The 14,063-nt window shown below is 47.2% G+C and overlaps 1 protein-coding gene across 4 annotated transcripts; it reads left to right on the top strand.

Moving 5' to 3' along the window:
- The first annotated feature begins 609 nt into the window (after positions 1 to 609).
- On the top strand, positions 610 to 14,054 carry MFSD1 (major facilitator superfamily domain containing 1). Of its 4 annotated transcripts, XM_074547528.1 has the most exons (17): positions 610 to 809; positions 901 to 953; positions 1,413 to 1,525; positions 1,884 to 1,926; positions 2,317 to 2,384; positions 2,728 to 2,836; positions 3,284 to 3,386; positions 4,053 to 4,151; positions 5,072 to 5,183; positions 5,648 to 5,704; positions 6,211 to 6,367; positions 9,050 to 9,147; positions 10,877 to 10,989; positions 11,351 to 11,398; positions 11,537 to 11,597; positions 13,485 to 13,599; positions 13,824 to 14,054. In XM_074547528.1, the coding sequence occupies exons 1-17, from the start codon at positions 656 to 658 to the stop codon at positions 13,881 to 13,883; spliced, it is 1,563 nt and encodes a 520-aa protein (XP_074403629.1). In that variant the 5' UTR covers positions 610 to 655; the 3' UTR covers positions 13,884 to 14,054. The 4 variants fall into 4 exon arrangements, with proteins under 4 accessions (XP_074403629.1, XP_074403630.1, XP_074403631.1 ...); XM_074547529.1 differs by lacking the exon at positions 13,485 to 13,599; XM_074547530.1 differs by lacking the exons at positions 13,485 to 13,599; positions 13,824 to 14,054 and adding an exon at positions 12,737 to 13,334.
- The last annotated feature ends 9 nt before the right edge of the window (positions 14,055 to 14,063 follow it).

Below are 14,063 nucleotides of genomic sequence, written 5' to 3'. Positions count from 1 at the left end.
TATGTTAAAAGAAAATGATATACTAAAACTATACCAAAGAAAGGATATATCAGAAGGCTAGAACAAGAATGAAGAATAAAAACCCGTGACAGACCAGACACAGCTGGCTGGGATTGGCCATTATTTAAAAACAATTCACATGCTGGATAAACAATTCTCCAAATCACATTCCAGAGGAGCAAAACAGGAGAAGCTGAAGCTTCCCAACTTCCCAGGAGAAGAAATCCTGGTGAAGGGATTTTTCATAAAATCTCACAGTGACAGGGGGGGTCTGTGGCTGTGTAGCAGGCCGATACAATAGAAATGGTAACTAAAGGGTGTTTGCAGAATAGCAGGCGTGCTCTTGGCTGAGGGCCAGACACCCGGCTGTTTTTAACCCTTTGCTTTACTGCTGTCTCCTACTGCCTTTTTAGTAAACTTTTTAAATTTTACCTCGTAAAAATTTAGAAAGTTTACTAAACGTAAAAAAACGGAACTTCGTTTTTCACAGTTTCCATTTCCATTTTTTATATTTATTCCACGTTTCACGTTCCCGTTTCCCTGGGCCCCCCTCGCAGGCCCCGGCCCGGCGCTGCCATGGCAACGGGGTCACGTGGGGTGCGAGTATCACGTGTCGCGCGGTGTCACGTGGCGGGCGGTCACGTGAGCGGGCGCGATGGCGGAGGAGCAGCGGGCGCTGCTGGGCGCTGAGGGCGGCGATGGCTGCGGCGGCTCCCCCGGCCCGCCCCGCGCCCTGCCCGCCGCCTGCGACCCCCGCCGCCTCCCGCACCGCCTGCTCGTCCTGGCCCTCATGTGCTTCCTGGGATTCGGTGCGGGACGGGCCCGGGGGACTGCGTGTGCCGGGGGGGGTTGGGGTGTGGGGTTAGGACAGAGCCCTGAGGTGTCCCCTTCTCCCCGCAGGCAGCTACTTCTGCTACGACAACCCGGCCGCGCTGCAGACCCAGGTCCAGCGGGTGAGTCGCGCTCAGGGCGCTCTGAAAAACGCGGAGAGTGAGATTCTGTGTGGGCATGGGCTAACGGGGCAGCGGGGAAGGGATTCCGGGGGCAGAGGGAGATGGGAGCTGGGATTTGGGCAGGAATTGTTCCCTGTGAGGGTGGGCAGGCCCTGGCACGGGGTGCTCAGAGCAGCTGGGGCTGCCCCCGGATCCCTGGCAGTGCCCAGAGCAGCTGGGGCTGCCCCACATCCCTGGCAGTGCCCAGAGCAGCTGGGGCTGCCCCACATCCCTGGCAGTGCCCAGGGCCATTTGGGGCACCCCCTGATTGTGGAAGGTGTCCCTGGGTTTTATAAATCATTCCTTTCCACCCAGCCCATCAGGAATTGTGTGCATTACAGGAAATGCTGTTTCTGCTTGGCTCCTCCTGCAGGCTTATTCTGCAATAACGTTTTTTCCCCCTGCCCCTGTGCTGTGCAGGACATGAAGGTGAACACAGCCCAGTTCATGGCACTCTATGCCTGGTACTCGTGGCCCAACGTGGTGCTGTGCTTCTTTGGGGGCTTCCTGATAGACAGAGTGTTTGGGATCCGGTGAGTGCAGCCTTTGTGCCTCTCCTGTGCAGGGAACCCTGGGCTAGAACTGCAGGGGAGGTTTAGACTTTATATTCTAAAGCTTTTCAAGGGTATAAGAAACCTCTTCAATATTTTTCCCACTCAATTTAAGATTTTCTAATAATATAGATGAGCTTCCCTTCCTTTATAACTTAATTTGTTTCAAAACCAGCACCTTGTACCACCTGTTCTCTGTGGGAATCACTGAGCTGCACAATTTATGGCACAGACTTTTTCATTTCACATCCACCTCCCCTTGTTTCCCTGCTGCAGGTCTAAAATAGAGTTTTGTAAGGAAATTCTGGTTGTGCATGCAGTGATTTTATTCTCTTTGCAGGTTGGGCACTGTAATATTCAGCATCTTTGTGTGTGCTGGGCAGGTGAGTGCAAGGGAGGGAGCAGAGGGTGGGCTGGGCCTGCAGGTTGGGTTTCACTGTAGAGAGCTGGAATGGGAGAACCCTGGGCTCTGGTGGGAAGGGGAACCTTGGGATGTGGCTGGAATTGTGGGAAGGATTTGTGTTTCACCTTGGAATGTGGCTGGAATTGTGGGAAGGATCCACATTTTCATATGTTGGATGTGAAATTGGTTGAGGATGGCACAGTCCCAGGTGGGCCAGGCTGGAGATGTTGAACAGCAGAGGGAGCAAAAACCAAAATGAGCAGGAAATGGGTGTGGGAAGGGAAAATCATTTTTGTTCCTGTTTTCAGCCAGTTGTGCCTTGTCCCATGCCTGAAATGCACACTCACCATTTTCCTTTGCTGCTGGGCAGGTGGTTTTTGCTCTGGGAGCCCTGTTCAACACCTTCTGGCTGATGGAAGTGGGCAGGTTCATTTTTGGGTGAGTCTGGAAGGGCAGATTTGTGCTCTTTGAGGTAAGGCCATCTGGAAAACTACAAAAACCAGCCCTGGAAAGCTCTCCTGGAAAAGTGCTGCCACGGGGATCCAGAACTGAGCATTCTGAGCCCTCTGGAGCTGGGGAGTGCAGGATCTCCAGTTCTTTCCATTGTGGAACTTAGAAAACCAAACCCAGGAGCTGCTGAATCAAAGCCTCTGGGATTGTTCTGCAATTTCCATTTTGCTTTCTGTGTACACAGAGCAGCACCATCAGAAGCTGCACGGGGGTTTCTCTGGGGTCCTGCCCTCCCCAGGCCCTGTTTGCAGTGCTGTGTTTGCTTTTGCAGGATTGGGGGCGAGTCCCTGGCCGTGGCCCAGAACACCTATGCTGTCAGCTGGTTCAAGGGCAAGGAGCTCAACCTGGTGTTTGGATTGCAGCTCAGCATGGCCAGGATTGTGAGTGGGCATGGCCACAAGGGCTGGGTGCTCCTTTGGGGCTCCTTTTGGGGCTTTCACCACTGCAGGGCAACCCTGCTGGGGCTGGGGGTGGCAGTGGTGGCAGCCATGGATCCTCCCCTGGGGACAGAAGGAGGGCAAATGGGGCTTTTCCCTGCTCCTGGCAGCTGGGAATCCTCTTTGATCAACTCTGTTAAATTCAGCTCAGCTGATGAGCTCGTGGGTTTATGCACTTCTCATCAGTGAAAACTCCTCCAGACCTGTCCAAACCCCAATTTGTGATGTTTTACCCTTGTTGGAATGATGGATTTGTTACCAGCCCAACAGGGAAATCCCTTGGATGCTTTTCCCTGGTGTCCCCTGGGAGGCATTCTGATAACAAACACTCGTGGTGAATCCCTGGGGCTGGGAGGTGCTGGGTTCTTCACGTGGCTCTGTTGTGCCTAGGGGAGCACGGTGAACATGAACATTATGGGATGGATCTACTCCAGAGTGCAGGATCTCCTGGGCCACGCTGGTCCCAGCACCCTCGGCCTGGCTCTGCTCATAGGTCAGTGATGGTCTGAGTTTTAATCACTTAAAAACATTTATTGACCCCTTAAAAGCAGCACAACTCTGTGTGAGCTTAGGAGGAGCAATTCCAGCACCTTTTGTATCATCTTCTCATTTTCTCTCAGGTTATTGCAGCTTCTGAAATGCTTTTCGGGGCATTTTTGAGGTTGTCACATTCAAGTTTGTCTTGTGCAGATGGAATATTTCACATTCTCTGAGCAAAGGACAGGCTTGGAAACTTTTCTGAAGAGTGTCAAAGCTTGCCTGTGGTTATCTGATTGTAAAAGGGGAATTTGAACAATTTTGGGGTGTGTTCCCTTCCCTCAGAGCCAAGGGCATGGAGATTTGGTGTTGGGAATGAGGCCAAGTTTGTTTCTGTTCCTGCCAGGGGCAGATGAGGAGCTGAGGGGGAGTGATGGTGATGATTGAAATAAAATAAAATAAAATAAATCCATGTGCATGTCTGTGCTCCAAGGCAGGTTCTGTTCTACGCCTGTGCAGCTCTTCAGCCTGGGAGCTGGTGCTAAACTTGGTGTGCCTGACATGTCCAGTTTTATAAATACCAAATATTTACAAAATACCAAACAAAACCTGCTCTGATTGGGCTGCAAACCCAAATCCCTGCTGGAGTTGTGAGCTGACCATGGGGTGTTGCCTTCTGCAGGTGGGGTCACCTGTGTGTTCTCACTGAGCTGTGCTCTGATCCTGGCTTACCTGGACAGGAGGGCAGAGAGGCTGCTTTGTAAGGAGCAGGGCAAAACAGGTGAGTGCTGGGGCTGGGCTGGGGCTGACCCTTCCTGGAATGCACCAGCTATTTACCTCATTTTGACATGGAGTTCTAGTTTTGAACACCAGCTCAGCAGGCAGATGCTCTGCCAGCTGCTTTATTTATAAAACCAAAAGCTTGCACCAACTTGTGCCACTGGTTCTGAGTTTCCTTGGAGTTTCCTTTGGCAGGGGTGCAGAACCATGGAGCTCCTCCCTGTCCCTGTGTCCTGTCCCTCCATCCCTTGTCCCCAGTCCCTCCCCAGCTCTCCTGCAGGCTCCCTTTACCAGAATCCCCAATTCTCAACCTCCCACCCATCCCTGTCCCTCCCTGTCCTGTTCCCAGCCCCTCCCCAGCTCTCCTGCAGGCTCCTTTCCCTAGAATCCCCTCCCAGCCAAGAATTCCCAATCTCCCATCCATCCCTGCCCTGTCCCTGTGTCCTGTCCCTCCATCCCTTGTCCCCAGCCCCTCTCCAGCTCTCCTGGAGGCTCCCTCCACTGGAATCCCCAATTCCCAATCTCCCATCCATCCTGCCCTGTCCCTGTGTCCTGTCCCTCCATCCCTTGTCTAGTTTTGAACACCAGCTCAGCAGGCAGATGCTCTGCCAGCTGCTTTATTTATAAAACCAAAAGTTTGCACCAATTTGTGCCACTGGTTCTGAGTTTTCTTAGAGTTGATTTCCTTTGGCAGGGGTGCAGAACCATGGAGCTCCTCCCTGTCAGTGTGTGCTGGGTTGGCTTTTCCATGTGGGACAGCTCAGGGAAATAAAAAATAAACAAAACTTGAGCTCCAGAGGAATCCCAGACGGGTTTGGAGGGAAGGGACCTTTACCCTGCAGGCAGGGCTGTGGGGCAGGAGGGGTTTGGGATCACTGGGTGCCCTCCCATCCTGGCTGCTGCCATGCTGTGTCCCTGCAGGAGAGGTGATCAAGCTGACAGATGTGAAGGATTTCTCCCTGTCCTTGTGGCTCATCTTTGTCATCTGTGTCTGTTACTACGCTGCAGTTTTCCCTTTCATTGGCCTGGGCAAGTAAGTGCCACTCACCTTTCCAGCCCTTCCCTGGGAATTTGGCCAGGCTTGTCACCCAAATGCTTAAAAACTTCACGTTCTTTGGGAATTACAAACTCAGGGCCACGAGGAATGTTTGATTTCCTGATGAAAACTGGATGCAGTTTTACAACATGGGGTGGAATTTGGGGTCCTGTAGGATTCCTTCCATACTGACAAGCCAGTACTTCATTATTTGGGTTAAATGTTGGTTATGGACTTTTCATGTGTTCCCCAAAGTGTAATTTGAATGATCCTTAAATTAAAATCTGTGGAGTTTGACAGCAAGCTCCTAAATTAATTATAGACAAAAATCTGGGATATTTATGTCAAAGCTCTATTTAATATTTTTGTAAATGAGATTCTCATGTCTTTGTCTAACTTAATTTCGATTTCACGTCCTTCAAGTCTGCATTTTCCTAATTTTTTTTTTTTCCTTCCCTCAGGGTTTTCTTTATTGAAAAATTCCGATTTTCCCCTCAAGAAGCCAGTGCAATCAACAGGTACATTGTGCTTGATTTAGTAAGGACACTACCAGGGTTTGGGATGGATTTTTGGGTTGTGGGCAGGTGGGAAGAGATTTGGGCTCTCCTCTGAGCTGCATTTAAGTGGAGAAATAATTTCACACAACCCAAGGAATAACTGGGAAATGTGGATGTGGTTTTTATTAAAAACAGATGTTCACACTGGGAAGAAAAAGCTCTGGAGGGTTTTATTTTAGTGTTTAATTATTCTTTTCTGAGTGACAAAAGCAGTTTAATAACAGCACTAAAGGCACTCAGTTTGGGCAGTCTGAGGGTGAATTTGTGACGTGGCCAAAGCCCAAAGCAGTAAAACCCCACAAGGAAACTTCTGGGCTCTGTCACTGCTGGATGCTGAGCACTTCATGTCCTCAAACCCTTTGGGAATTCTGAATTCCTGGGATTTTTTGTGGGGTGCTTTTTCCTTCTGGCCTGGGAGTTACCAAAGGGCCCTGGGGGTGTTAAATCTGAATTTCCCTGTCCTGCAGCATCGTGTACATCATCTCAGCCCCCATGTCCCCAGTGTTTGGCCTGCTGGTGGATAAGGTTGGCAAGAACATCATCTGGGTGCTGTGTGCTGTGGTCACCACGCTGGCCTCACACATCCTGCTGGCCTTCACCTTCTGGAACCCCTGGATAGCCATGGTAACTCACAATAAACAGAAATCAAATAGTAAATACTGAATTCTGGGATTTAGCCCTAAATAGAAATAAAATAGCAAGTATTTATTTCTGGGATTCAGCCCTAAATGGAAATAAAATACCAAACATTTATAATGGGATTTAGTCTTAAATAGAAAAAAAAAATCAAATATTTATTTCTGGGATTTAAACCTAAATAGATATAGAATAGCAAATATTTATTTCTGGGATTCAGCCCTAAATGGAAATAAAATACCAAACCTTTATAATGGGATTTAGCCTTAAATAGAAAAAAAAATCAAATATTTATTTCTGGGATTTAGCCCTAAATAGAAATAAAATAGCAAGTATTTATTTCTGGGATTCAGCCCTAAATGGAAACAAAATACCAAATACTTATAATGGGATTTAGCCTCAAATAGAAAAAAAAATCAAATATTTATTTCTGGGATTTAAATCTAAATAGATATAGAATAGCAAATATTTATTTCTGGGATTTAGACCTAAATAGAAATAAAATAGCAAGTATTTATTTCTGGGATTCAGCCCTAAATGGAAATAAAATACCAAACATTTATAATGGGATTTAGCCTTAAATAGGAAAAAAACCCAAATATTTATTTCTGGGATTTAAACCTAAATAGATATAGAATAGCAAATATTTATTTCTGGGATTCAGCCCTAAATGGAAACAAAACACCAAATACTTATAATGGGATTTAGTCTTAAATAGAAAAAAAAAATCAAATATTTATTTCTGGGATTTAGACCTAAATAGAAATAAAATAGCAAGTGTTTATTTCTGGGATTCAGCCCTAAATGGAAATAAAATACCAAATATTTATAATGGGATTTAGCCTTAAATAGGAAAAAAAATCAAATATTTATTTCTGGGATTTAGCCCTAAATAGAAATAAAATAGCAAGTATTTATTTCTGGGATTCAGCCCTAAATGGAAATAAAATACCAAACATTTATAATGGGATTTAGCCTTAAATAGAAAAAAAAATCAAATATTTATTTCTGGGATTTAGCCCTAAATAGAAATAAAATAGCAAGTATTTATTTCTGAGATTCAGCCCTAAATGGAAATAAAATACCAAACATTTATAATGGGATTTAGCCTTAAATAGATAAAAAAATCAAATATTTATTTCTGGGATTTAAATCTAAATAGATATAGAATAGCAAATATTTATTTCAGCCCTAAATGGAAATAAAATACCAAACATTTATAATGGGATTTAGCCTTAAATAGAAAAAAAAAAATCAAATATTTATTTCTGGGATTTAGACCTAAATAGATATAGAATAGCAAATATTTATTTCTGGGATTCAGCCCTAAATGGAAATAAAGTACCAAATATTTATAATGGGATTTAGCCTTAAATAGAAAAAAAAATCAAATATTTATTTCTGGGATTTAAACCTAAATAGATATAGAATAGCAAATATTTATTTCTGAGATTCAGCCCTAAATGGAAATAAAATACCAAACATTTATAATGGGATTTAGCCTTAAATAGAAAAAAAAATCAAATATTGAATTCTGGGATTTAGCCCTAAATAGAAATAAAATAGCAAGTATTTATTTCTGGGATTCAGCCCTAAATGGAAATAAAATACCAAACATTTATAATGGGATTTAGCCTCAAATAGAAAAAAAAAATCAAATATTTATTTCTGGGATTTAAATCTAAATAGATATAGAATAGCAAATATTTATTTCTGGGATTTAGACCTAAATAGATATAGAATAGCAAGTATTTATTTCTGGGATTTAGCCCTAAATGGAAATAAAATACCAAACATTTATAATGGGATTTAGCCTTAAATAGAAAAAAAAAATATTTATTTCTGAAATTTAAACCTAAATAGATATAGAATAGCAAATATTTATTTCTGGGATTTAGACCTCAATAGAAATAAAATAGCAAATATTTATTTCATAAATATAAAATAAGCAATGGAGTTGGCACTGAATTATTGTGAGTATTGTGAGGTGCAAAAGATTCCTCACTGTGTTACTGAATTCCTGTGCCAGGTGCTCACTTTTCTCCTAAGAATTGTTCTTTTAGTTTATTTCTGAAGTTTATTACTGTTATCCAAACTGCTCACTTTTCTCCTAAAAATTGTTCTTTTGGTTTATTTCTGAGGTTTATTACTATTACTCAAACTGCTCACTTTTCTCCTAAAAATTGTTATTTTAGTTTATTTCTGAAGGTTATTACTATTATCCAAACTTTTCTCCTAAATACTGTTTATTTTATTTATTTATTTATTTATTTATTTATTATTTTATTTCTGAAGCTTATTACTGTTACTCAAACTGCCTGTAACGTGCTGGTTGGAACCTCAGTCAGAATCTGCATTATTGAGGGCAGATTTCCTGAAATGTGTGTGTGGAGCTGAGGATGATGGTGCTCACCACTGGGGCAGGGATTACAAACTTTGCTTTTCAAGCATTTTCCCAGTGAGGTGCAGCCCTGGGTGCTCATTCATTAATTAATTTAAATGAACAGAGTTAATTTCAGGGCTCATTCCTGGAAGAAGCTCCGGGTGTGGATATTTATTTACAATTTTACTGCACAGAGCGTTAGTTGGGCTCCTTGTGGGAGGAAGGGAGGGGTGTGTGGGTTTGGGGGGGCCCTGCTGTGACCTGTCCCCCTGTCCCCCTGTCCCCAGTGCCTGCTGGGCGTGGCCTATTCCCTGCTGGCCTGTGCCCTGTGGCCCATGGTGGCCTTTGTGGTCCCCGAGCACCAGCTGGGAACTGCCTATGGCTTGTGAGTATGGCAGGGATGGGGATTGTGCACCCTGCAGGGGAGCAGGGGCTGGGACAGGGCAGGGATGGGTGGGAGATTGGGAATTGGGGATTCCAGGGAAAGGAACCTACAGGAGAGCTGGAGAGGGGCTGGGGACAAGGGATGGAGGGACAGGGCAGGGATGGATGGGAGATTGGGAACTGGGGGTTCCAGGGAAAGGAACCTACAGGAGAGCTGGGGAGGGACTGGGGACAAGGGATGGAAGGACAGGACACAGGGACAGGGCAGGGATGGATGGGAGATTGGGAATTGGGGATTCTGGTAAAGGGAGCCTGCAGGAGAGCTGGGGAGGGGCTGGGGACAGGACAGGGAGGGACAGGACAGGGATGGATGGGAGATTGGGAATTCTTGGCTGGGAGGGGATTCTAGAGAAAGGAGCCTCCAGGAGAGCTGGGGAGCGGCTGGGGACAAGGGATGGAGGGGTAGGACACAGAGACAGGGCACAGGGATGGATGGGAGATTGGGAATTGGGAATTCCAGGGAAAGGAGCCTCCAGGAGAGCTGGGGAGCGGCTGGGGACAAGGGATGGAGGGGCAGGACACAGGGACATGGATGGGAGATTGGGAACTGGGGATTCTGGTAAAGGGAGCCTGCAGGAGAGCTGGGGAGGGACTGGGGACAAGGGATGGAGGGACAGGGCAGGGATGGATGGGAGATTGGGAACTGGGGATTCCTTTGCAGGAGAGCTGGGGAGGGGCTGGGGACAAGGCATGGAGGGACAGGGCACAGGGACATGGATGGGAGATTGGGAACTGGGGATTCCAGGGAAAGGAACCTACAGGAGAGCTGGAGAGGGACTGGGGACAAGGGATGGAGGGACAGGGCACAGGGATGGGTGGGAGATTGGGAATTGGGGGTTCCAGTGGAGGGAGCCTGCTAGAGAGGGACTGGGGACAAAGGATGGAAGGTTGGGGATTCCAGGGAAAGGAGCCTGCAGGAGAGCTGGGGAGGGGCTGGGAACAGGACAGGGATGGGTGGGAGGTTGAGAATTGGGGATTCTGGTAAAGGGAGCCTCCAGGAGAGCTGGGGAGGGGCTGGGGACAAGGGATGGAGGGACAGGACAGGGATGGATGGGAGATTGGGAATTGGGGATTCCAGGGAAAGGAGCCTCCAGGAGAGCTGGGGAGGGGCTGGGGACAGGACCCAGGGAATGGCTCCCACTGCCACAGGGCAGGGATGGGTGGGAGACTGGAAATTGGGAATTCCAGGGAAAGGAACCTACAGGAGAAGGACCTTGAACAAGGAGCTGGAGTGCCAGGACAAAGGGGAATGATTTTAAACTCAAGGAGAGATTGAGATGGGACACTGGGAAGGAATTCCTCCCTGGGAGGCTGAGGAGGGGCTGGGCTGGGGTTCCCAGGCCAGGCTGACCCTGGGCAGGGGAGCTGTCCCTGCCCTGGCACTGGGGGAGCTTTGAGGTCCTTCCATCCCACAGCACCCCTGGTCCCTGGCACTCTGGAACCACTGAGTCTGAGCAGATCCAGCCCAGTGCTGGTTCCAGCTCCCCCAGGCTGTTCCAGGGGTTCCTGGCTGCTCTGGGATGGGGGTTGGGACAGAGGGGGAGGCACAGGAGCTTCCCCATGTCCCAGCAAATGGGGACAGTGCAGCTCCCATGGGCTCAGTGCCACTGGGGAAATGAAAACCCATTTTCCTGAGAAAAGCAATCCCTGCTGTTCCTGCTCTGTCCCAGCATGCAGTCCATCCAGAACCTGGGCCTGGCAGTGATTGCCATAGCAGCTGGCATGATCCTGGACACCAGGGGATACCTGTTCCTGGAGGTCTTCTTCAGTGCCTGTGTTTGCTGTGAGTGTGGGAGGGGGCTCAGGGAGCTCCATGGGGCTCTCTGGTTCATTTCCCTGGAAAACAGAAACCATTCCTGTTCTAGAGGTGCCAGCTGGGGCACTGGTGGGCTGAGCTCACAGCCAGTGAAGTGCTTGGGGCTTGGAGAGTTTCAGTGTTTAAAAAGTTGAGTAAAAATAGACAAATAATGCTTTTTAAGTGTAAATTATAAGATTAATTTTCAAGTCCTTTCTGAATTACCACGTGCTGTGAGCACAGGGAGATTTACAAAAGCAGAAACTCCTCTGAGTCAGAGCCACCATGAAGATCTGGGGTCAAACCTGTTCATTTCTGGTCAGCTAAAGCTGTCCCTTTGCCTTTGCAGTGTCACTGCTGGCTGTGGTCATGCTGTACTTTGTGAATCACCTCACAGGTGAGTCTGCAGCTGCTCCTCAGTCTGTACCTCTGTGGAACCATTCTTGTGCTTTCCCAGTGCCCTGACAGCTCCTGGGGGAGTGTTGATCCCAAAGCTCAGCTTTAAAGGTCTCAGTGCCCATTGCTGCTCTTACAGGTGGGGATCTCAACTGGTCTGCAAAGAAAAGGGCAAAACTGCAGAAGGCAGCTGCTTCTGAGTAAGTACAGAGCCAGCAAATGTCACTGCCTTGGGAAGGGTTTGTCCTGGAGGGATTAAGGAGATCATTTCTCCAGTCTGATTTCTGGTGGATTTATTTTCTTTAGTCTGTTTCAGGATTTCATATCCTGCCTCCTGTGAGTCAATATTTGAGGCAGCATTATCCAGGTGTCCTTTCCTGGCTCTGTTCCTCTTTGCCTTCATTTATTTCAGTGGCCTCAAACTGAAATGTGATACAAAATGTGGTGGTTTGAGCCTAAATCACAGCACTGATGGGGTTTGGGATGTCCCAAATCCAGTGTGGGTCACCCTTGTGTAACAATTCAGGGATTCTGTGGGGTCTGGGATGTCCCAAATCCAGTGTGTGTCACCCTTGTGTAACAATTCAGTGATTCCAGGGATTCTGTGGGGTCTGGGATGCCCCATCTCAGTGTTTATTATCCTTGTGTAACAATTCAGGGATTCTGTGGGGTTTGGGCTGCTCCATCTCAATGTTTGTCACCCCTGTGTGACAATCCCAGGGATTCTATGGGATTTGAGCTGTCCCATCTCAGTGTTTGTCACCCTTTTGTAACAGTTCAGGGATTCTGTGGGGTTTGGGATGTCCCAAATCCAGTGTGGGTCACTCCTGTGTAACAATTCAAGGATTCTGTGGGGTTTGGGCTGCCCCATCTCAGTGTTTGTCACTCCTGTGTAGCAATTCAAGGATTCTGTGGGGTTTGGGATGTCCCATCTCAGTGTTTGTCACCCCTGTGTAACAATCCAAGGATTCTGTGGGGTTTGGGATGTCCCATCTCAGTGTTTGTCACCCCTGTGTAACAATCCAAGGATTCTATGGGATCTGGGCTGCCCCATCTCAGTGTTTGCCACCCCTGTGTAACAATTCAGGGATTCTGTGGGGTCTGGGATGTCCCATTTCAGTGTTTGTCACCCTTTTGTAACAGTTCAGGGATTCTATGGGGTTTAGGATGCCCCAAATCCAGTGTGGGTCACCCCTTTGTAACAATTCAGGGGTTCTGTGGGATCTGGGCTTCTCCATCTCAGTGTGTGTCACCCTTGTGTAACAATCCCAGGGGTTCTGTGGGGTCTGGCTGCCCCAGGCCAGGGTTTGCAGTAATTGTTGTCCCCTGTTTCTTTCAGAAAGGAAAGTTGAGTAGCAAAGCCCTGCAGGTGGGAGCTCCAGCAGCAGGGCTGGGGCTGCTCTGGGGCTCTCTGGAAGATCTCTGGGGTTCCAGCCCTGCTCCAGCCCCTGCTGTGTTCCAGCAATGCCAAAATTCCTTTTCCTGCTGGGCTGAGCTCTGCTGCCCACCTGGAGGGAAGCTCAGAGCCCCTTGGAGCAAAAAGCATTTTTGTGTTCTCACCCAGAGCTCCCACAGCTCACTGCTGCTGCTTCTGGCACTGTCAAAATGCAAAATCCACTTTTTCAATGTATTTCCAGCTTTGGGGTTGTGTCCTTTCAACACAATGCAAAAAGAGCCACAGGTGCTCAAAGGGACTTTTGTTTTTTTGTAGATTTCTGAACTCTGAGACTGCTGAGCAGTCTTTTATTGCCTTCTGGATTCTCTTTGTATCGTAATGTTTATTTTAAGGATGAGAGTTTGTTTAATAGGTAGAAAAGTTGTTACAGAACTCCCTGAGCACGTTGTAACCTGGGAAAAACCAAAAGGTTTCTCTTTCTACTGAAATCTTGGACTGAAATAAAAGGAAACCTGCAGAAATCAGCCTCTCTCTTTATTTACACTGAATTATGGATCTCCTACTCATTCACCTGATACCCCAGAACATTTCCTAGCTATTAAAAGAACAATATTAAATAATATTCCAACAGTTCCCTGCTGGGCAGGTTTTCCCCCAGGGCAAACACCTTTGTGCCACTTTTCTTTTGCAGAGCAGAAGAGCAGGAGAGGCTCAGAAGGCAGAACGAAGATGATTTGGCAAAATTGCTGCCAAAAGCTGATGCCTTTAGTTTAAGGAATAAATACCTGTCCAGGCTTGGAGCTCAGGTATCACCAACAGGGGGTCCCAGACAATCCAAAACCAGAATAATCAGGGGTTTATTTAACGAGTTTGCCTGGTTTTAACAGCCAGCAGCTGCACCTCTGAGTGAAATTCTGGGACTTTGTCTCAGAAGGAAATCTCCCAATAATTAAAAGTGGAATGAAGGAAAGGGATCAAAGGCTGGCCCACCTCAGAAGCTGAGGAATGTCTTAATTTTATTTTTTTGCAGCTCCCAGCTCATTACTCCTCCTGTTTCTCAACCCTGGCCCACAGAAGTGTGCTGAAATAGCAGCTTGGCCCTTGGAGGAGCAGCAATGTCTGAATTTCCTGGGCCACAGAGCTTTGCTGCCAGCCTAGATCCTAGATTTGAAATATTGCCTCAAACTCCTCGTGCCTGGGCAGTGCAGAGATCCTGGTGGGAACTGTGGCTCTGTGGAACCTCTGAGTGGCTGCTGCAGCCTCACACCCT

The sequence above is a fragment of the Zonotrichia albicollis genome, chromosome 9, assembly GCF_047830755.1.
Source record: "Zonotrichia albicollis isolate bZonAlb1 chromosome 9, bZonAlb1.hap1, whole genome shotgun sequence".
Taxonomy (NCBI): domain Eukaryota; kingdom Metazoa; phylum Chordata; class Aves; order Passeriformes; family Passerellidae; genus Zonotrichia; species Zonotrichia albicollis.
This window is presented reverse-complemented; position numbering and strand designations above follow the sequence as displayed.

What these genes read in the sequence shown, in the direction of transcription:
- MFSD1 (XM_074547528.1), top strand. Translation starts at nt 656, where the DNA reads ATGGCGGAGGAGCAGCGGGCGCTGCTGGGCGCTGAGGGCGGCGATGGC. An exon ending in CTTCAGTGCCTGTGTTTGCT is followed by an intron (nt 10,990 to 11,350) that starts GTGAGTGTGGGA and finishes TTGCCTTTGCAG; the next exon opens with TGTCACTGCTGGCTGTGGTC. An exon ending in CTTTGTGAATCACCTCACAG is followed by an intron (nt 11,399 to 11,536) that starts GTGAGTCTGCAG and finishes CTGCTCTTACAG; the next exon opens with GTGGGGATCTCAACTGGTCT.